General features: G+C 42.3%; 1 protein-coding gene and 1 pseudogene across 13 annotated transcripts in view; one reads left to right on the forward strand and one right to left on the reverse strand.

Moving 5' to 3' along the window:
* Positions 1-19,087, forward strand: part of SPTLC1 (serine palmitoyltransferase long chain base subunit 1) — an 82,698-nt gene extending 63,611 nt beyond the window's left edge. For 4 of the 13 annotated variants that reach the window (XM_055271962.2, XM_055271963.2, XM_063636253.1 and 1 more), the window contains 6 exons: positions 2,343-2,438; positions 2,786-2,882; positions 4,001-4,055; positions 11,562-11,679; positions 15,366-15,439; positions 17,678-19,087. In XM_055271962.2, coding sequence (XP_055127937.1) covers positions 2,343-2,438; positions 2,786-2,882; positions 4,001-4,055; positions 11,562-11,679; positions 15,366-15,439; positions 17,678-17,771 — 534 coding nt within the window. In that variant the 3' untranslated portion in view covers positions 17,772-19,087. Of the gene's footprint in view, positions 1-2,342; positions 2,439-2,785; positions 2,883-4,000; positions 4,056-4,714; positions 11,365-11,561; positions 11,680-11,761; positions 12,883-15,365; positions 15,440-15,935 lie in introns of those variants that run through there. The other 9 variants (XM_055271961.2, XM_055271964.2, XM_055271960.2 and 6 more) reach the window with 8 other exon arrangements.
* Positions 19,088-22,663: 3,576 nt separating this feature from the next.
* On the reverse strand, positions 22,664-23,023 carry LOC134736234 (10 kDa heat shock protein, mitochondrial-like; annotated as a pseudogene).
* Positions 23,024-27,734: the final 4,711 nt, after the last annotated feature.

Consider the following 27,734-nt stretch of genomic DNA (forward strand, 5'->3'; position numbering starts at 1 on the left):
GGTAGTCATGGTTTGTGCTCTGTTTGCAAAGTTGCATTTGAATTGGCTTTTAGTGTCTCTTCTCTAGAAATGGTTAAATTTTGCCTTCCAATTATTTCTTAAAATCATTAGTAATTTCCTGAGTAGTCTTTTCAGAAGTATTCATGATGGCAGAGAAAGGATACTGTTTCTAGTATTTAAAAATCTGTATTCTATATAATGTGTTTGTGGGAGGTAGATACAGTTATGCGTGCGTGTGTGTGTGTGTGTGTGTGTGTGTGTGTCAGTGTGTGTCAGAAACACCACTGGCATGCATTCAGCAAAACCTCTTAAAGTCCCAAACAGACTGAGGTGTCATGTTTCCTTTTCTGAGGGAAAGGGACCCAGACTGCCTGCAGTGCCTAGTGGGTTTTGCTCCTGGAGCCTGAGGGCAGAGGAAGTCAGCCAGTCTTGAACAGCTGTCTTACCAACCATCACGGGAAGAGTTACAGAAAGCTTTTTCTCCAAAACATGCGCATAAGAGCTGTGCAACCTATGTTACAGAGTTGAACTATAAAACGTAAAATTGCCTTACATTATCAACATCCCGCTACCATATAGTCCCAGAGAAAAATGTAGAGCAGAGTGAATATCCCGGGAGGTTGGATGGAAGCACCTCCTCCAAGGCAGACTGACATTCAGCAGTTACATGCACCGAGGAGGTAAATGGAATAAATGGAAAGATAAATGGAAGTGTAATTCAAGCAGATTTAGCAGTACACTACAGCCTTTTTTAAGGTATGAAAATTTTTATGGAGGAAAAAACTCGAACTTCACTGTTGTAGTTTTGTGAATGCTTCCAGCAGTTGTCACTGAGGAAATACTCACAAGCGCCTGAGAGTAGAGAGCAGAATGTACGGGCTTTATTTGGATCCTGATTCAAACAAACGCTGTTAAAAGAAAATTTGGTGAGACAATCAGAGATATTTGAACACCAAATATTTGAATATATTTAACATCAAATTTAAATTTAACATTTAAAAATTGTTAACGTCTTAAGTATGATACTAGTTTTGTGATTATGTTTTGAGAGAGTTTTTATCTTTTAGAAATACACAGTGTAATGTTTATAGATGAAACCCCGTGAAGTCTGGGACTCACTACAAAGAAATGATGAGGGTAGTAGGGGAAATAGGTGAAGCAACGTTGTCCTTGAGTTGATAGTGTTTGAATCTGGGTGATGGGGATTCTTTATTCTGTTCTACTTTGTTCAGGCTTGAAATTTTTCGTAATGAAAGGTTTGGCCGGGCGCGATGGCTCACGCCTGTAATCCCAGCACTTTGGGAGGCCGAGGCGGGTGGATCACGAGGTCAGGAGATGGAGACCATCCTGGCTAACACGGTGAAACCCCGTCTCTACTAAAAAAAATACAAAAAATTAGACAGGCGCGGTGGCGGGCGCCTGTAGTCCCAGCTACTCGGGAGGCTGAGGCAGGAAAATGGCGTGTACCCGGGAGGCGGAGCTTGCAGTGAGCCGAGATAGCGCCACTGCACTCCGGCCTGGGCAAAAGAGCGAGATTCTGTCTCAAAAAAAAGAAAAAAGAAAGGTTTAAAAATGCTTTTTAAAAAGAGCAGGAGTGCAGAGTTTCTCAAAACTCCGCTGGATCTATGAAACACTAAGGAAAACACTAGCTGTGTTCTGACAATCCATTAACATGGCCATCAGTAAACAATGATTGAATGCCTACTGTGTGCCCAGAATGGAACTTGGTGCTGAGGGCTGGACCCAAAGATGAGGACCGAAGGAGTTCTGAGTGGTCAGAAAGATGTAGGACTCAAAGCCCATTAGGCCATTAGAGCACATTGGGTTCTTCCGCTGTCCAGTTGGTCAAAGATTCCATCGCCATGACGTTTGGATAAATTGACTTATGAAATGCTGAGAGGCAAACTGAATACAAGAATAAAGTGCTCAAAACTTCGATAGACTCGTTTTTATTTATCTCAGTGCGTCCCGTGAGGAAGGCCAGCTAGACCACTGTTTTAGCGAGGAAATATTCTTATTTTGTACCTGTGACTACTTTTAATATCGAACAGCTCTGGGTTTTATCTTCTTATAATTTATTTGTCTTTGCTGTGAGTTAATTTGTCATGTATAATGAAATGGTAAAACTGTATAAAATGAGGCAGTTTCAGAGATGGGCCATGAAACTCCAGTTCATTCAGCGATAGATGTTATATGGTTTATTTTTTATTTTCATGTAGATAGGTAGTTTGAATCCAGATATTAACAGACAGTTTAATACTGTTAAATTTTGTCTCTAGGCTTGAAGTTGGCCTTTTTTTCTTTAAACTGTGGAATAACTGTCACTCCTCCTTTTCCGGCAGATTGATGATATTGATCTTATCAGTGCCAACATGGAGAATGCACTTGCTTCTATTGGAGGTTTCTGCTGTGGCAGGTCTTTTGTAATTGACCATCAGGTGGGTTCTTTTTAAAAACAGGAGCTAAAACGGAAACTAATTTCTCCATTGGTCACCTCAAAATATAACTTCGAAATACGAAATTTTACTTAGTTTATCACAGTTTTTATTTAAATGTCAATTTTTAAAGAATCACTCAAAATATTTCTATGTAGAAATGATCTCTCATTTAACAAAAAGTCTTGTTTCTGTTACACGTATAATGTTTATTTATGGCTGGATCTTACCCCCGCCACCACATGTACACACTGTTCAGTAGTTGTTCTAGAGAACCGATGCCTTTCAAATGTTTACCTAGAAAGGACGGAGAATGTGTATACGTCTTCAACTCATTTGTTTCTTCTCAGCGACTTTCCGGCCAGGGATACTGCTTTTCAGCTTCGTTACCTCCCCTGTTAGCTGCTGCAGCAATTGAGGCCCTCAACATCATGGAAGAGAATCCAGGTATAACCCTTTAAAAACCCAAGAAATCAAAGAGATTTTAGGTTACGTTAGTTGTGTTACTGATGTACTTACTGGAGAAATTATTTGCCAGACAAAACTGGTTTGCAGTTACATTATATGGCATTCGTAGGAAGAACGGCAGTGAAGAAGCTATTCCCGCCCCAAGGACTTGGGGTCAGAGCTTTTCTCCTGTGCTTGGAGCCGGAGCCAGAGCCAAAGCAAGGCTAGCTCAGATAATGGGTGGAGATGCTGGGAGGAGGAGGGGCTCTCAGCCAGTTCTAGGCCTAAACGTTCCATTGGTGTAAATAAGCCAGTCTTTATTTGGTTAATAGTTTTTTGAGAAATCAGCTGAAGCATGCTGCTTTCTTATCTGTGTAATTTTATAAATATTGTGAGTTTTCGCCTTTAGCCTTTGAATCATCAGTTGGTACTGAGGCCAAGCCGGGTTTACCAGCAAAGAACTTACTCGGTGGGAAAAATAAAAAGTCTACTGAGAATTTAAAATGTGGCCTTTGGCTACGGCAGTGCCACCTTTGCAAAGCTTAAAACGGAAAGGGAGCAGCAGGCCCTACCCGGTACAGTATTTCTGAATCTTCATCACTGATACTGATTCAGAGAACCGGAAAATGTGTGTCTCTGTGCTCATTCATATGCTTGCTTCTCAGATGGCCTGGCACTCCTACCTTCTGATCAGATACTTTAGTTTTGGGATTTTCCTTGAATAAAAAAGGAAAATATCAAGAAAAGATTGTAAAAATTACTTTACTATAGTTGATTTTTTACCAAATTGTTTAGGATAAAGAAATAAGCAATAAATTTGTACCCTTTGATTCTTAGCCAGATTAGGATCTTGATGAGAACAGGAGGGATTGATTGCTCTTGAAAGCATCATTCCAGGTTTGTTGAAAGTGGGACAGTGAGGTGAGAAGGGGCCGGTTAGCACGCACCAGAGACAAAGCTTGGGCCTTCAGGGGAGTTTGGGTTCCTGGCTCTGTTAGTATGTAGAAGGATTTGTAGCATTTTAAATTGATGAACTTGATCTGGGTCTTCAAAAATATTTTTAGGTTAGTACTATCATACGTTTCAAATAGACTCTCAAATGTATTTTTTTCATCTAGGTATTTTTGCAGTGTTGAAGGAAAAGTGCAGACAAATTCATAAAGCTTTACAAGGGTGAGTTTTATGTATTTTCAACCAACATAAAGTTTATCTGCTCCACACTTAACAACTAATGGAAAGTTTTAAATTTATAGGCTTGGGTCAGTTTGACCAAATTGCAACTAAGAAACCAAAAACTTAGTTCACTCACATTGGTTTATTTGTATAAAACCAGATCATCTGTTGTAAAGAATCTTGACTTTGTTTTCCTGAAAATGAAACAAACTCATTAATAAAATATTACAGCAGTACAGAAGATAGAAAGATGAAAATAACAACCCAACATCTTACCACCAGAAATAACCAGGGTAAACACTGAAGCATCTCTCCATGTCTGCACACACAGGGATGCCATTATATATTATGTAATTAGATGACTGGGTTCATACCATCTGTGTTACTTTTTAATAAATTACTAAGTTTTAACACAAGAAAAAGAAACAAGTGAAATTTTATCAGTGTTTCTTTTTTTTTCTTTTTTTAAACTACACAAGAGTCACTCTTTAAGATTCCTCTGTAGTTTAAAAAAAAAAAAAAAGATCGAGGTTGGTGGTATCTCCAGGCACATTTCTGGTCTTATAGAAAGTGATTTCACATTGCCCGGGGTCTTTCTTTTTGCCTTTCCTAAGGTGAAACGTGCTTTCTTGGTCATGAAAGTCCTGTCTCTGTTCCAGATACGGAAACTGGAGACTTTTAACTGAAAGAAAAGGACAATTGATAAATGAGTACATCACAGCTGTTCCAGATAAAGAAGGGGCAGAGACAATTAAAGTTCTGGGTGTGTCTGTGTGATAGTAACAGCAGTTCTTGCAGGATTTATGGTAGAGAGATATATTTGTATTGGTTCCAGTTCCATTGGTTTGTGAAGGATTAATATGCCAACACAGCCTAGCATATTGGAGTCACTGGAAATTCATCAGCGCTAGCCTTACATGCCCTTCACTCTGTGGTGTTAACCTGCCTTTTTCTAAGTCCAATCTCCACTTACCCCAGCTCTATCACACATTTTCTTTCCAAAATTCCTAATCCTGTCTTCACTCCCCTCACTTTTAGCTAACAGCCTGGCCTTATGCTGTCACTTGGGACTCTGTCATATTTCCTGACAAATCTACACACCTGTGGGTATCTGAACCAGTCTTCCCTCCTGTAGGCCAATAAATGTTGCTCCAACTACCACAGGCCCTTTTTTAAGGACTGAGTGCCTTTGCTTGTCCCTGCTACTTTGTCATCAGCCTGTCCCCTTTCTTGTGTCATTTGATTAGCAGTCACATCCACTTTAAATTCCTCTTGCCTGTCACCCGACGTTTCCCTCTGCAACTCCCCATGTCTTTGCTCCTCTCGGTAGCTATCATCTCCACGTCTTCACTTACACTGGCAGCTCTGAGACCGGGCTTCTGCTACTGCCCTTCGCCTGGACTCTTTTTGTGGAGGTCTCCACTGACTGCTGAATCCAGTGGACCATCTTCAGAGCTCATCTTCTTGATGTCCCCATAGTTTTCAGCACAGGTGACCACTCTTTCCTTCTTTGGACTCTGCTACACTGCACGCCTGGATTTCCTTTTACATCTTTGAATGGCTCCATCTCGGTCTCCTCTGAAGGCTTTCTTTCAACACCTTGCTCTTCAAGGCTTTGTCTGTGCTTCTCTTGTTACCTTCTTGAAGAATTGCCTTCTTCCACACCTGGAGCTCCACACTGTTTCATGACACCTGTATGTAGACAGCTCCCAGCTTCATACCTCCACCCTGGACCACTGCAGCTGCAGGTCTCACACCCAGTTGCCTACTCAGTATCCACATTGGAAGACTCCATGGCACCTCATAGTAAACACGCATTCAGAAGGGTCTCAGGGGCAAGTGCTGGTATCTAGATGGTTACAGAAAACAGTAAACAAAATAACAAAGAGGCCAATGTGACAGGAGGGAAGGAGTGGGAAATCTGGTGGAAGATGAGGGCTGGGTCATGGGCCATCCGCACACAGGGACTTGTGAGCCGTGATGAGGGCGTTGGCACACAGAGGAAGCCCTGGCGTGGTTTTGAGCAAAAAAGTGAAACAGCCTATCTGACACCCTAGCAAAATTACTTTTGCATGGTGTGAAAAAATACATTGAACAGCAGTAAGAACAGAAGTAGGGAGACCAGTTAGGAGATTGACGCAGGTGAAAGGTGATGGTGACTCTGACCATGTTGGGAGCCATGACGTGCGAAGTGTCTGGATTCTGGGTATCTTCTGAAGGGAGAGCACACTGGATCTAGCAGAAGTTCATATGCAGGGTGAGTGAGAAAGAGAAGACTCCAGGTAGAGCTTAGGGGGTTTGGTCAGAGTAAGTAGGTAGAGTTGCTGATGAGTGAGAGGGACAGAACTGTGGAGAAATACTTTCTGGGGAAGGTCAGCAGTGGTTATGTTAAGCCCAAAGTGCCCATCAGACATGGAGTGCAGAGCAGCAGCTGGATATACAAGTGTGAAGTGTGAGGGAGAGTACTGAGCTAGAGATAAATTTTTGAGTCTTGGGGTATGGCTATTATATGAAGCATTTCAGTGTGAAGAGGTCAGAAACTAGCGAAGACTAGTCCGAGAAAGAGTGGCCAGTGAGGAAGAGGCAGGCTAGGAGAGCCTAGAGTCCTGGAAACCAGGGAAGAAATTGCTTATGTAGGAGGTCAGCCTGTGACATGCCACTGCTGACAGGCCAGACCAGATAACAGAACACTGATCCTTTGACTTCGTCATGTAGAGGTATTATGACTTGGTGAGTAGTTTCAGGGGAGTGTGGGGTAAAATGCCTGGTTGAAGGAGGTTCCAGACAGGTGGACACGGCTTAGATGACTGTTTTGAGGAGTTTTTCTCTGAAGAGGAACTGAGAAACAAGATGGTGGCTGGAGAAAGAAATTGGTCAGGAGAAGAATGTTTCAGTTTAAGATTACTGAGATCAATTTCTGAATAACATCTGGCTAAGTATAAAACATCCTTTCTCCTACTGGTTGGCCGTACTGTATCCTATACCAGGTTCCCATTTGTACCTAGATGTGTTTCTAAACTCTCTCTTCCATTCCATTGGTATATTTGCTCATTCCTCAGACTCTTTTGATTTTGTCTGTTTTTATCACTGTTTTGGAATACAGGTTTATCACTGGTGTCTGTTTTTATCGCTGTTTTGGAATACGGGTTTCTCCAAAATTACTGCTAGACTCTTCATTGGAACTGCATTAAATTTTCTGATGAATGTGGAAGGAAATGTCATCCATGAACATGAGCTCTCTATTTAAATCTCCCTTTGTGTCCTTTAATGGAATTCCTATAATGCCCTTGTACCTTTATGGAACCTTTAAAGGGAATTTTCAGACATCCTATAGATTTTGTTGCCGTTATGAATGGGGTTGTCTTTTCTGTTATATTTTCTACTTGATTATTGCTGATTCATAAGAACATTATTATTTTCTCTAAACTGACCTTATATCCAGGAGTCTTTCTAAACTCTTAGTATTTCCAGTAGTTGTTTCATTCTGTTATGATGATGTGCATGGAAGTCCTGTTATCTGCAATAATGGTGTTCTGTCTTTCCTTCCTAATGCTTTTACATCTTAGTTCATTTTCTTATTTTATTGCTTTGGTCTGAGTCCCTAAGCCGTATTGAACAGTGGTAATAATAGCAAACATTCTTTCCTTATTCCCAGTATAGAAGCACTTCTTCATTAAGTATAAAACATCATGCTATGGGTTTTTGGGGAGTAGCTTTTATCGAATTATTCCTAGTTTTGTTTTGTTTTGTGGTTTTTTTAAGAGACAGGATTGTGCTATGTTGCCCAGGCTGGAGTGCAGTGGCTATTCACAGATATAGTCAACACACTATAGCCTCAAACTCCTGGACTCAAGCAATCCTCCTGCCTTCACCTCCCAACTAGTTGGGACTACAGGCGCGTACCACTGCACCTGGCTACATGATTCCTAAATTTGAAGGCCTTTTTTTTAAAATCATAAATAGATGTTGAACTTTATCCATTTTTTTTTTTTTTACATCTATTAAGGTAAATCATAAATTTGTCTTATGGCTGAATTACATTGAAATATTTTCTGATGTTACACCATCCTTGCATTCTTGAGAAAACCGTTACTTCATTATAATATCTTTTTCTACACTGTTGGATTTATTTAGCTAATATTTTAATTTGACTTTTTATATCTATGTTTATAATTTAAATGGATCTGTAACCTTGTACCAACTTTACGTAACATAGGAGTCAGTGTTAGGGTAGCTTCAGTAGATGATTTAGCTATTTTCCACTCTTTCTGCTTCACGGAAGCACTGAGTAAAACAAGGCTTGATCGTTTCTTCAAAAGTTGAGAGTAGGTCTCCCACTTTACGGCCATCTGGGCTTGGGGCCTTTGGTTTGGGAATAGTTGTTGATTATCTCTCATATATCTATATTATTTTAACTTTTTTATTTATATAAATCTGGTTATGTGTGTTTTCATCATAGTGTGTTTTCTTATCTTTATGCACTGTCTCATTGCACTGTGTTCTTACTCTTCTTCAGCTTCTTACATTTAGCTTTTGGTTTTATTTCTTATTTTCCAATAAACATATTAAAGATAAATATTTTCAAAGGCAGTATCTTCAATGTTTAGTTCTGAATAATTTTTTTGTTCAATTTTTCTCTAATTTCTCACTTCCCTCATCTCTGAGATTGAGTTTGGGAGAGGACGTCAACATCGTATGCTGGTTTGCCTCTGTTTTCATTGTAATAGAGATAGTTATTGGTGTCAGGTCCTCCCTGTAGACTGTAAGCACACAGTGGAGACCGTGGCTACCTTGGTGATTGCTCTGTCCGTGGGAGTTAGCCCAGTGCTCCTTTATCCACTGGGATAAGATGATATGTTTGGCAAAGTCTTTTGTTAAAGAGTAGTGTAATAGACTCTGAAACACGGCTTCTCTGAACTCAAGCTACAACTGTGTCCATTTGGTTTTAATTAAACTCATCTGACATTCAGCATCTAGGCAACCAGAGATAGGGCATTTTGTTGAATTCCTTCTCTCACCAGCATGTGAGGTGAGACCATTTGATTAAAAAGCACAAGTTAGATTTGGACCTCAGGTGCCTTGTATTTCTTTTCTTTTCTTTTTTTTTTCTTTCTCTTTTGAGACAGAGTCTTGCTCTGTCACTCAGGCTGGAGCACAGTGGCACGATCTCAGCTCACTGCAACCTCCACCTCCCAGATTCAAGCGATTTTCCTGTCTCAGCCTCCTGAGTAGCTGGGATTACAGGCACGTGCCACCACACCTGGCTAATTTTTGTATTTTTGTAGAGACGGGGTTTCACCATGTTGGTCAGGCTGATCTTGAACTCCTGACCTCGTGATCCCCCCAACCTTGGCATCCGAAAGTACTGGGATTATAGGTGTGAGCCATCATGCCTTGTATTTCTTGAGGAAAATTGAGGCCATTTGATTCATATGAAATGCTATTTGGAAAGCAGTTTTTTTGTTGTTTTTGTTTTTTGTTTTTGTTTTTGAGACAGAGTCTCGCTTTTGTTGCCCAGGCTGGAGTGCAGTGGCGTGATCTCAGCTCACTGCAACCTCTACCTCCCAGGTTCAAGCGATTATACTACCTGAGCCTCCCGAGTAGCTGGGATTACAGGTGCCCACCACCACACCTGGCTAATTTTTATGTTTTTTAGTAGAGACAGGGTTTCACCATGTTCGCCAGGTTGGTCTCGAACTCCTGACCTCAGGTGATCTACCTGCCTTGGCCTCCCAAAGTGCTGGGATTACAGGCGTGAGCCACCACACCTGACTGAAAGCAATTTTTTAATACTGTGAGAATACATGACCTTTAAAAAAAGAAAAGATACTTCATATATGCGTTTAACATGGTCAGAATTTACACAGGAAATGGGTTTTCAAAGTGTATTGCTTAGTTTCTACATTAGTAAAGAACTAATCTAGAAGGTTCCCCCACATTCCACATGCCCAAGATTCCATGATTCAGACCTGTAGCCTGCTTTATTGACAGATCTAGCATGATGTATTATATTTAAAGAAAGGAGACACGAATTAATAATGTTCCAAGGCCAGGTCAGATGAGTTTCCAGAATTCACATTATTGTAACACACAGTAGTCATTCTGTAAAGGCTTGTTGAGTCCTAAACTGGGAAGATTCAGTTGTGCTACCTAGTACTTTTTATTGTCATTTCGTTCTGAGGGAAAAACAAATCGTTTTGGGTGAAACAAACTAAATGAAAGGAATCTAAAATGTTTAGCTCAGTTTCAAATAGACATATATCACATTTGTGTCCTAGGAGGTAGGTCAAAAATCAAATAATATTTGTTGTTATAGGATAAAATAGACCTTAAATGAACCTGACTAGATGGTAGCCGAGATCGTGCCACTGCACTCCAGCCAGCCTGAGCGACAGAGCGAGATGCCATCTCAAAAATAATAATAATAATAGTAATACGGCATAGCATCTCATGGCAGCTGTAGTAAAAATACAGGATTAAATTTAATTTAATTTAAAAATACAGGATTTGGCCCCTAAAGATCTATCTTTCTGCCTGAGAAGCTGCAGATTTTTGTGCTGTTAATCCTAAGTAAAAAGAAAATAATTTTAATCCAAGTAAAATCTAAAACTTAACATGCAAATAAGGACATTTTTCTATCGAAACATATTGCTGTTAGTCAAAATATAATGTATGTTTGGTATTTGTTGGGTTTTTCTTTGAGACAGAGTTTTGCTCTGTCACCCAAGCTGGAGTGTAGTGGCACAATCTCAGCTCACTGCAACCTTGACCTCCTGAGTTCAAGCGATCCTCCCACCTGAGCTTCCCAAGTAGCTGGGACTACAGGCACAAGCCACCACACTCGGCCAGTTTTTTTTGTTTGTTTGTTTTTGTTGTATTTGTAGAGATGGGGTATAATGCTGTTAATGTCAGAAATCATCCCTGTAATTTATGAGAGACAAAATAAAAACTAAAGACATAGATAATAAGCAAGGAATCATAATATAAACGGTAGTGAGTAGCTTGTGAAGGATCCAGACAGTATGGAAAAATAGCAAATGATGGAGCAGAGCCTTCCCTAAAGTGGGTGATGAAGAAGGCCCCAGCAGCAGGCAGTGCTGGAGCTGGGCCCCGGCACGTGCAGCCAGCACAGGGAAGAACAAACATCGGGGGTGAGGGAGCACATGGCAAGGGAATGACAGGCCAAGGTGGGGCCCGGAGGGCCTGTAAGGAGGCACAGACTCCCTGGTAGGAGGCACAGACTCCCTGGTGGGAGGCTGGGGCCACGAGAGCCAGTCCTGCACTCAGGAAGCCACATCACAGGCAGACTTTTTTAGATGAGGAAGCACTGCCCAGAGTGCCTCGTTTCCCTTTCTTTGTTGGAATTGGAATGATGCTTCCCGTCAGTCGCAAGCTTCTGTACGTTCACTGTGCCTTGACATTGCGGAATTCTAACATTATTTCCCCGTGAGCGATCTTCGAGCCTGGAAGGGACTTAACGGCTGTGTGTGTGTTTCCCTTCTTCAGCATTTCTGGATTAAAAGTGGTGGGGGAGTCCCTTTCTCCAGCCTTTCACCTACAACTGGAAGAGAGCACTGGGTCTCGCGAGCAAGATGTCAGACTGCTTCAGGAAATTGTAGATCAAGTAAGTATCCATTGACTTGAGGCAGTCCCCCAACACCACTTCTGCCCTTGCCCCAAGCAGTTTTTTAATGTTAATTTTTAAGAAAAGCCTCTTTGCCCTGAGAGAGAAGAGGGTAGAAAGGAAGATGCTGGTGACCCGCTCTTGACATGGAATCCTAATCTTCCAGGTCCTTCCTAGCTTCTGGCCATGGTAACAGGCAGCAGGCCCTCCCATTGGGTCAATATGTGGCTCCCTCCAAAGATACTCTGTTTTGTACCACTTTGCATTTAAATATACTTGGCCTCTCCTGAAAAATTAGCCTTGCAGAAAACTCACTTGCTCACCATTTTACAAAGCCAGGCTTTCCTATGTGTGGTTGGGGGAGGCATTGTGTGTGGGCATCGCACACATTCCTCCTGGACGGCTGGCTGTCCCCGCAGCACAGCTCAGGGACAGTCCACTCACAGTCACCCTGAAGTCAGGATGCTCTTGTAAACGGAAAGGAAGACCACTTTTTATAACATGCCTAATTTGGGGAGATTTATTTACATTTATTTATCTTCCAAAAGTTATTTTACTACTAATTGTCTAAAAAGCAGGTCACCAGGGAAAACCGCTTGCCCCTTTTCATCCAGTAGCACTGCCCCTCCAGAGTGCTTGCTGCCCTGGGCACGCGGGTTTACAGTGGTTCAGAGCCAACAGAAGTTTCTTTAAAAGGGGGAGGAAGGGCCGGGCGCGGTGGCTCACGCCTGTAATCCCAGCACTTTGGGAGGCCAAGGCGGGCGGATCACGAGGTCAGGAGATCGAGACCATCCTGGCTAACACGGTGAAACCCCGTCTCTACTAAAAATACAAAATATTAGCCGGGCGCAGTGACGGGCGCCTGTAGTCCCAGCTACTCGGGAGGCTGAGGCAGGAGAATGGCGTGAACCCGGGAGGCGGAGCTTGCAGTGAGCCGAGATCGCGCCACTTGCACTCTGGCCTGGGCGGAAGAGCAAGACTCCGTCTCAAAAAAAAAAAAACACACGCACACAAAAAAAGGGGGAGTGGGGAGGAAGAGCAGCGGAGTAACCTGGGCAGGAAGGACTCAGGAGGGGCAGTGGGATGCCATCCACCCCGCACCCCTCTTCCAAGTCCTGGGATGCTGGACATCTGCTTTCAGAAGAATCTGGACTTTTATGTGGGCTGCTGCTGCTGCTTTGAGAAAAATCTAACATATACCTAGTATGTATTTGAGAATGAAAATGGGCATGATTCTGCTTCCTTGTCCAGAGGCTGTTGCTATGTGCGATGCTACTAGGTTTCTGGGGTCATAATGGCAGCTACCACCCATCACGTGCCTTTCCTAAGCCAATCCCTGTCCTGAGCCTCATCTGCCTAGACAGCCTCTCAGTCAGGCTCTTCTAGGCCACATGGCTGTGCAGTATACAGACCGGGTGTGCAGGCAGCCTCTGCTGCCTAGCTGGCTTCAGCTGTCCTATGTCCCAAATGTTTGAGCCACATAATCTGGAATAACAGATTTGTGGAGAACTTCATAAAATTTGTGTCCTTCTAGAGTCAATTACATTAAAAGATAAATAAAAAGCCCCAGGATCTGAGCTTCCTAAGGAAACATGTCAGATTATGAATGATCAGGCTGGAGCTACTTATCTTGTGAGGTGAGGAAATGCAGCTGATGTCCCCTCAGGCACAACTCTGTGGACATGAAGACTCTCTCGACAGGGAAAAACATCCCACTGCCTGCTTTACTGCCTCATTGTTTGTATTGTAACGTTCCTTAAATACAGACAAACACAAAAGTAAGTATGACACCTTTGTGATTAGAGTTCTCATACAAATGGAAAACTAAAACATTTATACATTAAATACAAACTAAATGGACAAGCCAGGAAAATTCGCATTCATTTCATTACCTTCATGAGGCAGGTGAATTTGTTTTTTTCAATGGACTTGTCCCAGCAGGACAGCTGAGAGCCGTGTTCGCAGAGCAGGTTCATGAGCTGCATGCGCTGGTGTTGGGTCTGAGTGATGGCTCCGCCCTTCTCACTGAGTCTCTTCTCGAACTGCATCAGGACAGTTGTCCACACATGCTTCATGTTGAGGGACAGTCACCTTCTTCAGATGCCAGTGTATTCATTGCATAGTAAATCCACCTCTGTTCTCTTTTCGTTAGATAGCAACAGCTAAAGTCTTACTACTGCTTTGTACCAAAGAGACGCAGAGGAGGACGTGCGAACGAAGCAACTCAGTATTAAAATACTATGCTTACAGGGATTAGCCACGTAATGAAAGAGGAAATGAAAAGTCTGTGGACAGTTCACAGATCCCAAACTCCTGTCTGTGGGCCTGGTTTGATACTGGCTCTCTTAAGGAAATCCTCTTGAGAGTTGAGTGAGAAGAGAACAATCTGGGGTAGGGAACAATACTATCTAGAAACTTCATTGATAGAAACAATACATATATCTTTCTGCTTCTGTGCATCATCACAGCTTCCATTTTTAAAATCTTCCGAATCTTTTGTCCCACTCCCCTCATCTTCTCAATATTTGAAGGAGAGAAAAGAACCATGCTGCTATAACTCTTATTTAAGCTTTGTAGATCTGAGAGGCTTTGCCAAGTTTACGTTGAGTTGCTCAACAGGACATTGTTTTTACAAACTGAGCTATTGTTTATAATGTCTCTTAACCAGCCAGGACTAGAAACAGAGCCAGTCCAGATGTTTGCAGGAGTTCACTTTTCCAAGTACACTTCCAGAGCCTAGAGTCAGCGGGAGGCTGTTGTCATTGCCTAGTATGGTTTTTCCATCTCTTCCTCGCAGCCTACGACGTGACCCCTCTTCAGGCAGATACTTTTACTGCCAGACACATGGAATAATTGTTCTTTCCTTTACACTGCCCTTTGCTCTGTTGCTATTTTTTTTTAATATAACTCACATACCACATACCATAAAATTCACCCTATTGAAGTACATCGTTAAGTGGCTTTTAGTATCATACATTCAGCAGGTTGTGCAACCATTACTATCTCACTCCAAAACTTTTTCATCACTCCAGAAAGAAACCCCTGTAGCCTATTACCTTACTCTGGTGTTTGTGCTTTCTTTATTTTAGTAGAGATTGTTTTCATTTTTTCTTAGTGTTGACAGATGGTTTATAGGAAAGCTGCTTAAAACTTTGTTAATGCCAGACTCTGCAGTGCCCAGCGGCACCATGCCCAGATGCCACATGTGGACGTTGTTTTTCCTAATATCTGAAGTGCAATGGTTTTTCTCTGACGCAGTCCTACTGGTGGTGGTGGTCATAAGTCCAGCCTGCAGGACTTTGCTTGCACCACTTCCTCATGTGCTAACTGCTTTGTCTAAATGGTAGCCACTAGCTAGCTATGGCTGTTTGAATTTAAACTAAGTGGAAATAAGAAAAGGTGCAACTGTGACCTCTCAGGAGCACCAGCCACGTCTCCGTGTGCTCAGCAGGCACACAGGGCTCATGGCGACTGCTGAGCACTACACAACAGAGGTATTTGTCGTTGCAGAAAGGTCTGTGGACAGTGCTGCCAAGGTGGTGGTTTAGTATTTTGGTGATATCTTCTAGCAATTATAATTGGAAAAGTGAATTAAAGCTACCGTTGCAGGATTTCAGCGTTCCCCCAGTTTAATTACCACCGTGTCTGAAGTCCAGGTTGCAGATGTCTTCTTTATCTTCCTACAGTGCATGAACAGAAGTATTGCATTAACTCAGGCGCGCTACTTGGAGAAAGAAGAGAAGTGTCTCCCTCCTCCCAGGTCGGTTGACATTATATGACCTTATTTTTTTCCGCTACTCTGAGGTCTATGAAATATCTTTTGAAAAATTTTGAAAGACTATCATAGGCTACAGAAGAATATCTGTCATTAAAATATGGTACATTACCTGTTTTCTGCTCTTAAACTAGAAGTTTTTTAAATTTTAACTGAAAAGCTCCTGAGGACTCACTGAGTACCCTCTCAGTTAACTCAGAGAAATGTCTGGGAGCCCAGGAATGAACTTGGGCAAACTGGGTTTCCATCAGCTCATATCTGCCACATCTGAAAGGTGGCACATGCCATACCAGGAGTTCCTGCCACAAGGACCATCCTGCAGGGAAGATCAGCGGTGTGGGGTGGGGGTGGGCATGCGCCTCTGCTGCTCCTTCAGTCAGCAACACTCACTAACATTCAGGAAAAAACAAGCAACAGTGGGGAAAATGTACAGCATCAAGAAGAAACACCAAAAGTAAAAGACTAATGTCTTACTTTTAAGGAGACTGGATTCTGTTCACAAAGCACCTACGAGGTAGTCCAAGGAGTTGGCCATCCCACCACAGCACTGGGCCCGGCAGTCACAGCAGGGGGCATGGACATGGTCATTTCTGCCCTGGGGCATTGCTCAGGCTTTTGAGAGCAGGTGATGTCTACACCAAAACTGGAGAAGTGTGTGTGTCAGGCATCTTGTGGGCATCGTGGCTTTCCAGCAGATGAGGTGGTGTGTGCTTTGCTCAGAGTTTGCAGTGGCTTGGAGACCTCCAGGTTCATCTGGGAGTACAGAGTGCAAGCCGCAGAAGAGCTGGAGAGAAGGGTCCTGAGGCCAGTTGGCAAGTCAGGGAGGCTGCAGGAGAGCCCACCGGGGAGTTTGAATGCTCTGCTGGCCCACAGTGCCAGATCAGGATTTGGAAGATCACTCTGGTAGCAGCTCAGAGCACCTTAAAGACCCTGCCCTTCTCAGCCAGGTGCAGTGGCCCACACCTGTAACCTCAGCACCTGGGAGACCGAGGTGGGCAGATCACTTGAGCCCAGGAGTACAAGACCAGCCTGGGCAACATGGTGAAACCCCATCTCTATAAAAATTAGCCAGGCATGGTGGTGCACGCCTGTGGTCCCAGCTACTTGGGAGGCTGAGGTTGGAAAATCACCTGGTTCCAGGAGGTCAAGGCTGCAGTGAGCTGAGATCACTCCATTGCACTCCAGCCTGGGCTGCCCCCTTCATTTTTTATTGCACTCATCCAAAGGTGTAATCCTACATCCTGTGTTTACTTGTTAGTAAGACCGTAGGTGCATGAGGACGGGAGCCGTGCTGGCTTTGGCCCTCAGGACTCCATGCACAGCATAGTATAGCTCAATAAATATGCATCAAATGCATGAAGCAGATGTTTGCAGACGAACTCAGGGGGACAGAGGTAGCATTGTCCTTTCAAGCTATTATTTCTTTGATTTCCTGAAAACTTGAAAATTTCTGCCATGCCTTAGAGTATTACAGAGCTTTCACATTGCTATTGACATAAATATGAACAATCAAACTGTCGTTGATTTGAGAAGGATGGAATTCCTGCTTTGTGCCTGGCACTGCCAGTACATGATGGACAGGATGCTATTTCCCAGCCTCTGAGGCAGAGCCCACGGAAACTCACTCTGACTGGGTGTGCACTGGTGGTGTAGGCCGAGGCCTACAGGCTGCAGAGTCCCTGCTGCAGCAACCCACCTACCACAGTAGTGTGAAAGTGGCTGTGGGCAGCAGGTACATGAATAGACAGGCCTATTGGGAGGACTGCCAGGAGAGGTTTGTTTACAAAAATAGGAGGCAGTGGATTTGGCTCTCAGGCCATAGATAGCTGACCGTGAGTGCAGTTCCTCACCTCACATAGATAATTCTTTTTGTTTGTTTGTTTGGGGTTTTTTTTTTTTTTTTTTTGAAACGGAGTCTCACTCTGTCGCCCAGGCTGGAGTGCAATGGCACGATCTTGGCTCACTGCAAGCTCCACCTCCCAGGTTCACACCATTCTCCTGCCTCAGCCTCCCAAGTAGCTGGGACTACAGGCACCCGCCACCACACCGGCTAATTTTTTTGTATTTTTAGTAGAGATGGGGTTTCACTGTGTTAGCCAGGATGGTCTCGATCTCCTGACCTTGTGATCCGCCTGCCTTGGCCTCCAAAGTGCTGGGATTACAGGCGTGAGCCACTGCGCCTAGCCCACAAAGATAATTCTTTGTGTCCTTTACTGTTCTCAGCATTCGGGTTGTGGTCACGGTGGAACAAACAGAGGAAGAACTGGAGAGAGCTGCGTCCACCATCAAGGAGGTAGCCCAGGCCGTCCTGCTCTAGGCAGAGTCCCGGGACCATGGCTTCCTGCCACACAGCACGCAGAGAGGACTCAAGACTCCCGCTGGCCATGGAGGGGCCTGAAAGAGAGCAAGAACATGTGCATCTTTGATAGGATTGTTACCAAATGGTGTCAGTATGGACCAATTGTGTGACCATGAGAAGGATGCTTATTTTTTTTAAAAAGAAAACACATCTAAAAGCCCAGGAACTGATTTTTTTAAGAGGAAAACTAAGGACAGTGTATAACATATTTAAATTGTGCATTTAGTACTGTTTAAATGTTTTCTTATACTAGTATTTTATATTCTGTTGTTGTCGTTTAAAACTGGAGCTTCAGTATCTCTTCCCTCCCTTCTAATAGTAATGGTTCAGTAAGCACTCCTTAACTCCTTAGTATTTCTTAGAAAAATGACTGCAACATTAAAGCTAAGAGGAACACTTCAACATATGTGGTACAAATTTATGTTGAAGATCTAAATAAGCCGCGTATTTTCCAGTCTTCGTCGTGTGAAGCTAAGTGGTGACTAAAAGGAACACTTTTTGTGTGATTATTGTAAACTTTGCATTGTATTTGAATCCTAGAACTTTTGTACACATTAAATATTGATTTCACACCATTTCTAATCTGAGCATCCTTAGCCAGAGAATATTCATTATACTTCCTAAGTGAGCAATAATTTAAATCAAAAGCTATTTTATTTTAATATAATTGACCTTTCTTTACATTTCTTATGTGTTCACCTCTAATCTGTTTTAGGAAGAGGGTTGGTTATTATGTTGATCCCAGAATATAAATCATATCCTTTATATTTTAGAATATCTCAAATGTATTCCTTTTTTGTATGGTGGGTTTGCCTAGGGACGTGTAACTACAGGCTTTTTCTAAGGTAAGGAAAAAGAGAATTTTTCTTTTCAGCTTACAAATTCTAGATTACAAAAGATGTGAAAGCACTAAAAATACCATTTTTAAGCAGTACTTTACCTGTTTTTTCTTTAGCAAACCAGGTTATGTGGTGTAAAGGTTTGTTATATGTGCCACAAGATAGCATATAAATATTATGCCGTCATTCCTTCTCTTGTTAAAGGTAGAAGAATAAAATTGTCATTTTTATAATCTGTGCTCTTATTACTCAAATGGTCTTCAACATCTTTTTAAACAACAGGTATTTTTTGAATGTTCAGTTTCTATTTTGCTTGAGGTATTTTGTACATATGTGCCTTGTGATTGCTGCAGCTTTAAAGGATAAAGTACTCTTTGGGGGATGAGTCTGGTTTGTTTTGTTTTATTTTTTAATGAAATAAACCTATATTCCTGATTATTAGTCTATTTGCATATGTAATATATCGAACAGAATAGTCTCTTAATTTTAACTTTTTTGCACTGGGGTGGTCTGTTGTTGGGTCTTATTTTAGGAAATAACAACTAAATTTCTTAGTTCCTTTTTTCACATCCAACCAAAGAATATATAGTATCTGAAGTTTCCTAGGTTCCTGCTGACCTCATAGGACTACAAAAATATCATGGCCATTATTTTCATAAATAGTAACTGTTCAGCTTCTTTTAGAATACTTTCTAAGCAGCCGGGCGCGGTGGCTCACACTTGTAATCCCAGCACTTTGGGAGGCCGAGGCGGGCGGATCACGAGGTCAGGAGATCGAGACCACGGTGAAACCCCGTCTCTACTAAAAATACAAAAAATTAGCCGGGCGTGGTGGCGGGCGCCTGTAGTCCCAGCTACTCGGAGAGGCTGAGGCAGGAGAATGGCGTGAACCCAGGAGGCGGAGCTTGCAATGAGCCGAGATTGAGCCACTGCACTCCAGCCTGGGTGAAAAAGCAAGACTCTATCTCAAAAAAAAAAAAAGAATACTTTCTAAGTGAAAACGGCAACATCAAAATAATGTTCGTAATAAACTTTTTGAAAATATGATCAGAAGTTTCTGGGAAAGATGGCAGATCAGGCAAATTATTTCAGTCCTTAAAACCAACATTGTAAACAAAAAGAACCAAAAGTAAAATTTTTATGTTAAAATTATATAGAGTGACCACAATCCAGTAATATACACCACGAAGAAATATACTAGAAACAGTAAAATTTGGATCAAACTGAAGCAAAATGCTGAGAAAGTACAGTCATCTCAAATCTGGACCAAGTTACAAATTTCTCTTTTACAGAGTGAGAAGTTTCCAGAATGCTCTACCAATGATCTGTGTTTTAAAAGGCAGTGGCTTGGGGCGAGCAGTGTTAGAGACCATTTGGAGCCCATTTCCACTCAGCAGGACTGTCCGCAGGGAAGAAGGGAACCACACCACCTTTTTATTGTCTGTGACTAAATTCTAACTCAGGAAAAGCAGGGCTTTGGGGCAAGTTGGGACAGAAAATACACCAGTTATTTCATCAAATTCAGTACTTCACTAATTGTACCATGTGTACTTTTTTTATGTACCACTAGAAGAAAATAATTCTATCTGTATTATGCTGTAAGATGTCTTCCAGGATCAGAGATGTTACAATGTGGATGGAGAAGATGTATCTTTAAGTCTATGAAATAATAATCATCTGATGTGTGGGCCTCATGCCATCTTCCCTTGTGGGCATAAAACCTTAGTCCCAGAAGATAGAGATGTCCAACGTGTAAATCTGAATATCTCCATGCGTCTTTCCAAAACACTGTCCCTATGATGACATCAAATAAAAACATTCATAACGTACACCTAACAGTATGGGTTAAGCTATGGAGGATGCTTAAACTTCATTTCCTTACTTATTTCCTGGTGAAGAGTAGGAAACTTAAGGATGATGGAACACAGATAAAATAATCATCTCAACAGCAACATTTTCTAGAGATTTGAAGAAAGAAGGAAATAAGATTCAAGGATTTTATTTCCACAAAACAGTCTTTCAAATAACAAGGTTATAGAAAAACAATTTAAAATTAGAATTTAATACTTCTTTTTGAGCCCTTCCTGAGGAAACCACTAGGGGAAAGCATCTGATTAAGAAATGCAAGGCCGGGCATGGTGGTTCACACCTGTAATTCCAGCATTTTGGAAGGCCAAGGCAGGAGGACTGCTTGAGATCAGGAGTTTGAAACCAGCTTGGGGAACATAGCGAGAGCTGATGTCTACAAAAAATAAAAGCCAGACATGGTGGTGTGCACCTGTAGTCCTAGATACTTGAGAGGCTGAGGCAGGAGGATGATGTGAGCCTAGGAGGTCAAGGCAGTCATGAGCTGTGATTCCAGCACTGCACTCCAGCCTGGGCAACAGAGTGAGACCCTGTCTCAAAGAAAAAAAGCAGAGTAATAATCTGTCATGAGATTGGAGTTTTTAAAAAGTAAAATACCTTAATGTATGTAAATTATACCTTGCGAATTAACTCAGAAACAAAACCAAATACAGCATGTTCTCACTTACAATTAGGAGCTAACCACTGCATACTCATGGACATGAAGATGGGAACAATAGATACTGACTGGGGAGGGAAGGAGGCAGGGCAAGGGTTGAAAAACTATTCGGTACTATGCTCAACACCTTGGTGATGAGATCATTTGTACCCCAAACCTCAGCAGCATGCAGTATACCCAGGTGAGAAACCTGCACATGTACCCCTAAAAGTTGAAAAAAAAGTTTGCTCATAGTGTATTATGTAAATAGGTGGGGTGCAGTACAAAAATATTTAGACAAAGGGAATACTAGAAGTACAAAAACGGGATTAGGTACATTATAGGAAGTTTTATTATAAAGATAACTAGTATAATAAAAACATAAAACTTCCTAAATTCAACAAAAGCAAAATTAGACCCTATATAGGGGAAAAATAATAAATATAATGCAATACACACAGAAAATACACCTAAGTATCAAATCTGCACTGTACCCCCTGAATCTATAAAAAATTTAAAAAAATACACCAAAATAGCATGAGTTGAGACTAAGCATATTAATCATACAGTGAATGGGCATCCACTTAACTTTTTTTTTTTTTTGAGACAGGGTCTCACTCTGTTGCCTAGGCTGGAGTGCAGTGGCGCAATCACAGCTTATTGCAGCTTCAACTTCCTGGGCTCAAGCTGTCCTCCTGCCTCAGCCTCCTGAGTAGCTGGGACTACAGGTGTGTGCCACAATGCCTGGCTAATTTTTTAAATATTTTTGTAGGGACAGAGTTTTACTCTGTTGCCCAGGCTGATCTCAAACTCCTGGGCTCAAACAGTGTGCCCACCTCAGTCTCCCAAAATGCTAGGATTACATGCATGAGCCACCCCACCTGGCCCATGCACTTTATTTCTACTCCAAGAAAAAATTTTCAAATTGGTTCACAAAGCAAAACACAAACTCTGCTATATACAAGAGACAAGAAAAGCTAAACATGGCTGGGCACAGTGGCTCACGCCTGTAATCCCAGCACTTTGGGAGGCTGAAGCAGGTGGATCACCTGAGGTCAGGAGTTCGAGACCAGCCAGACCAATGTGGAGAAACCCTGTCTCTACCAAAAATACAAAAATTAGCCAGGCGTGGTAAGAAAGAACTCTTCACCCAGAGATTCCAAAATGGATAGTCTTTTCAAGTGTACATGAAACATTCTCCAGGATAGACCACATGCTGAACCATAAAACAAGTCTCAGTAAATCTAAAAAGATTGAAGTCATAAAAAGTATATTCTCTGTCCACAATATGGTTAAATCAGACATCCACAGTAGAAAGGAAACTGGAAAACACTCAAATTAACCAGTATGCTCCTAAATAACCCACAGATCAAAGAAATACACAAAGGAGGTTTTTAAATGTTATGAACTGAATGAATTAAATATATCAAAAAAAATTTAGTTACTAGTTTTATTATAAAAGACAAATTATTTGCATGATGAAAGATTACAGAACTTCAGTGGGCAGCTTCATGTTGATGCCATTTCAATAGTGATTTGTTTCAGTCTACATACTTTTCAAGAATGTCTGCCGTCTCTTAATAAGATACAATCCTTGTCATCTAGAACTATTTTGGTGTCTCCATATTCTGGAGGAAATTTATTTTTGAATTTCACGCTAACTGGTTGAATCTCTCCACCTTTTCCCTTGTAGCCTCATCCAGCAGCTACTACTGTTGCTTGCAATACTTTTCCTTTAGATTTTTCTGGAAGCCTAATGTCTCCTTTGGTTACAGTTTCTGCTGCACTCCTTTCAACCAATGCTTGCCTTTCAACCAGTACTTTCTTCCAAAGAGTGGAAGAAACTTTCTAAATGCTGGTCCTGCCATGACTCCTGCAGCAGCCACAGCTCATATTCTGCCCTCGTGCTGCCATCACAGGCCAACAAATCAAAGTTTATGTGAGGCAGCTAAAGCAGTGGTTAAGAGGAAATTTATAGAGGTTTTAAATGCCTGTATCAGAAAAGGAACATCCCAGTAATAACCTAAGCTTCTGCCTTAAAGTAAAACCCCAAAGCAAGTAGAAGGAAGGAAATAAGGATTAGAGAGGCTTTTTTTTTTTTTTTTTTTTTTGAGAGACAGAGTCTTACTCTATCACCCAGGCTGGAGTGCAGTGGCGCGATCTTGGCTCACTGCAAGCTCCACCCGCCGGGTTCATGCCATTCTCCTGCCTCAGCCTCCCGAGCAGCTGGGACTACAGGTGCCCGCCACCACGCCTGGCTAATTTTTTTGTGTTTTTAGTAGAGACGGAGTTTCACTGTGTTAGCCAGGATGGTCTCGATCTCCTGACCTTGTGATCCTCCTGCCTCAGCCTCCCAAAGTGCTGGGATTACAGGCGTGAGCCACCGTGCCCGGCCTAGAGAGATTTTTTTTTTTTTTTGGAAAAAAATCAATAAACATTTATTTGATACAGTCATTTTATTACATACAGTGATGGCCTGTCCCCAGGCCACTCGGGACCAGGGCACGGGGCGGGGACAAGGACCGGGAACAGATGGTCACAAGGTGGGTGGGGCCCAAGCTCACCGTCAAAACATCTTGCAGATAAACACTTTGTAGATAGACTATCTGTGTATCTATACATGGTTACAAGTGGTAGCTGGAACCTCTTTCAAAATGCACAGGTACTGAGAACTAGCATTAAAAAAACCCAAACCAAGAAACCCAAAGCAGGACACGGCCGCGAGGCAGGGAAGAGCCTGGGGCCCCAGACCTGGGCCTGGGGGAGCCGCCTGGGGCCTGCCATGCAGGGCACACGGGGACGGCCCCTCCCGGGGTCAGGCTCACTGGCTCCTTCCCTTCAGCGCCACCAGGCAGGAAGGCCAACAGTCACACAGGAGGCACCATCACCTGCCTTTGCACCAGTAAATAAAGTGCATCCTATTTCCGTGTGAGTCAGCCCTTCCGGGCCCTTTCCTGTTCTCAGGGCAGGGGGCGTGCGCTGAGCCAGAGGTAGATCTGCAGAAAGATCCCCGACTGGGCCTCAGGTAGGGCCAGCATCCACCACACTCTAGGGGTCTTGGTCCCTCTCAGGGCTCCTGGAGGCCTGTATGGGCCAGCGTGGAGAGTGGGCTGACTGCTGAGCACCCAGGGCCCTACCCCTTGGGAGGAGGGCTCTGCAGACCAGCATGTGGGAGAGGGAGGGCAGAAAGAGAGGACTTTTTTTAAATAAAGAAAATTAATGAAATCAAAAGACTTTCTTTAAAAGACATCAACAAAACTGACAAACCTTTAACTGGACTAACCAAGAAAATAACAGAGAAGACATAAATTGCCAAAATTAGGACCTGAAAAAAACATCACTACCAATCCTACAGAAACTAGACAACTTAAATGACACGAATGTATTCCAAGAAAGACTCAAATTATCAAACTCTGGAATAACAAGAAAATCTGCCAGGGTGGTGGCTCACACCTGTAATCTCAGCACTTTGGGAGGCTGAAGTGGGTGGATCACTTGTGGTCAGGAGTTCAAGACAGCCTGGCCAACATGGTGAAACCCTGTCTCTACTAAAAAGACAAAAATTAGCCAGGCCCCATGGCATGCGCCTGTAGTCCCAGCAACTCCAGAAAGAATCACTTTTGAGCCTGAGGGGCAGAGGTTGTGCCATTGCACTCCAGCCTGGGCAACAGGATTGACACCCTGTCTCAAAAAAAAAAAAAGAATAAATAGAAAATCTAATGGACTATCACAACTAAAGAAATTGAATTAATAATTTAAAATATTTTCACAAAAATATCCATATACAGGTAGACACTAGGGAATTCTATCAAATATTTAAAGAAAAAGTAGTACTAATCACTCACAAATTTCTTTCAGAAAAATTGAGAAGGTGGCAACATCTCACAATTCATTCTATGAGATTATTATTATGTTGATTCCAAAGCCAGACAAATTACAAGAAAACTGCATATGAATTTCCCTCCTGAACATAGACACAAATATCTTTAACTCCTTTTCAAAACGCTGTTCAAGAATCTAGCCTATATAATAAAGCTAAAAAAGAAAAAAGCATCCAGATTGGAAAGCATCCAGTTTAAAAAACAATTCTGTGTATAATGTCAAAGAGAATGAAATAATAATTAATTTAACAAAAATGTATAAGGCTTATACACTGAAAACTACAAAACATTGCTATAAGAATTAAGATTGGCAGGATGGGCGTGGTGGCTCACACCTGTAATCCCATCACTTTGGGAGGCCGAGGCAGGCAGATCATGAGGTGAGGAGATCAAGACCATCCTGGCCAACATGGTGAAACCCCATCTCTATAAAGTACAAAAATTAGCCGGGCATGGTGGTGCACACCTGTAATCCCAGCTACTCAGGAGGCTGAGGCAGGAGAATTGCTTGAACCTGGGTGGCAGAGGCTGCAGTGAGCCAAGATGGTGGCACTCCAGCCTGGGAGACAGAACAAGACTCTGTCTCCAAAAAAAAAAAAAAAAAAAAAAAGATTGGCTGGGCGTGGTGGCTCACACCTGTAATTTTAGGTAATTCTAGCACTTTGGGAGGCCAAGGCAGGCAAATCATTTGAGGTCAGGAGTTCGAAACCAGCCTGGCCAACATGGTGAAACCCTGCCTCTACTAAAAATGCAAAAAAATTTAACTGGGCATGGTGGCGAGCACCGTTATCACAGCTACTTGGGAGGCTGAGGCAGGAGAATCGCTTGAACCTGGGCTCTCAACATGAGAGCCATAGAAATGATAGTAAGCACATGGAAGAGTTATTAACACTATTAGGCATCAAAAAGTGCAAGTTAAAACTATGAAGCAACATCATTACACACCCACTAGAATAGTCAAAAAGAAAATACCAAGTATTGCCAAGATATGGAAAAAAAGAAACTTGATATACAGCTGGTAGAAATGTAAAATGGTGTCATCACTTTGGAAAACAATGTGACAGTTTCTTTAAACAGTTTACAAATGTGTCGTGCTATAGTCTAAATGTTTATGTTCCCCTGAAATTTCTATGTTGAAACCCGTTCCCCAATATAATACTATTAAAGGGTGAGGCCTTTGGAAAGTGATTAGATCATGAGGGTGGAGCCCTCGTGAATGGAATTAATGTCCTTAAAAAGCCCAAGGAAGTCCAATGGCCCCTTCCACTATGTGAGGACAGAGTGATAAGGCATAATCTATGAGAAAGCAAGACCTCATCAGACACCAAACCTGCTGGCACCTTGATCTTCGACTTTCCACCTTCAAAACGGTGAGAAATAAAGATCTTGTTTATAAGCCACTCAGTCTACAGTATTTGTTACAGCAGCCCAAACAGACTAAGGCAATATGGCCTAGCAATTCTGCTTCCAAGAGAAACAAAAACATATGTTTATGCAAAAACTTGTAAACAAATGCTAATAGCAGCATTATTTATGATGGTGAAAAACTGGAATCTGTCCAAATGCCCACTGTATTAGCTTGTTCTCACACTGCTATGAAGAAATACCTGAGACTGGGTAACTTTCAAAGAAAACAGGTTTCATTGACTCACACTTCAACATGGCTGGGGAGGCCTCAGGAAACTTACAATCATGGTAGAAGGGGAAGCAAACATGTCTTTCTTCACATGGTGGCAGGAAGGAGAAGTGCCAAGCCAAAGGGAAAAGTCCCTTATAAAATCATCAGATCTCATGAGAACTCACTCACTATCATGAGAACAGCAGCGTGATTCAATTGCCTCCCACTGGGTCCCTCCCACAACACGTGGGGATTAGAGGAACTACATGATGAGATTTGGGTCAGGACACAGCCAAACCACATCACCTACCAACTTGTGAATGAATAAACGGAGTGTGGTATGTCCACACAATGGAATATAATTCAGCAAAAAAAGAAATGAACTGCGGACAAAATGTTTCAACATTAATGAATCTCAAAAACATTCTAACTGAAAGAAACCAGATGCAATAGACCAGACCACATAGTGTATGATTCTATATATATTCAAAGTCCAGAAAAAGCAAATTGAGGCCGACCGCAGTGACTCATGCCTGTAATCCCAGCACTTTGGGAGGCCAAGGTGGATGGATCACCTGAGGTTGGGAGTTTGAGACCAGCCTGACCAACATGAAGAAAACCCCATCTCTACTAAAAATACAAAATTAGCTAGGCCTAGTGGCGCATGCCTATAATCCTAGCTACTTGTGAGGCTGAGGCAGGAGAATCACTTGAAACTGGGAGGTGGAAATTGCAGTGAGCTGAGATCGCACCATTGCACTCCAGCCTGGGCAACTCCAGCCTGGGCAACAAGAGCAAAACTCCGTCTCAAAAAAAAAAATGCAAATTGAAAGAGAAAGAAGATAGATTTTGTAGTTGGCCACAGCTAGCAGTGAAAATGGGATTGACAAAAACAGCTGGAGGGATCTTTCTGGGGTAATGGAGATGTTGTAAAAATGGTCATGGTGATAGCTGTGCAACTCTCTGAATATACTAAAAACCATTGAGTCAAGTGCAAGCCCCAGCCTTGGACAATAAACAGAGGCGTTAATGAATCGACTTTCTTTCTGTCATTATAGCAAAGAGTTTCTTATCTGGGCT

This window comes from Symphalangus syndactylus, chromosome 3 (assembly GCF_028878055.3).
Source record: "Symphalangus syndactylus isolate Jambi chromosome 3, NHGRI_mSymSyn1-v2.1_pri, whole genome shotgun sequence".
Classification (NCBI taxonomy): Eukaryota; Metazoa; Chordata; class Mammalia; order Primates; family Hylobatidae; genus Symphalangus; species Symphalangus syndactylus.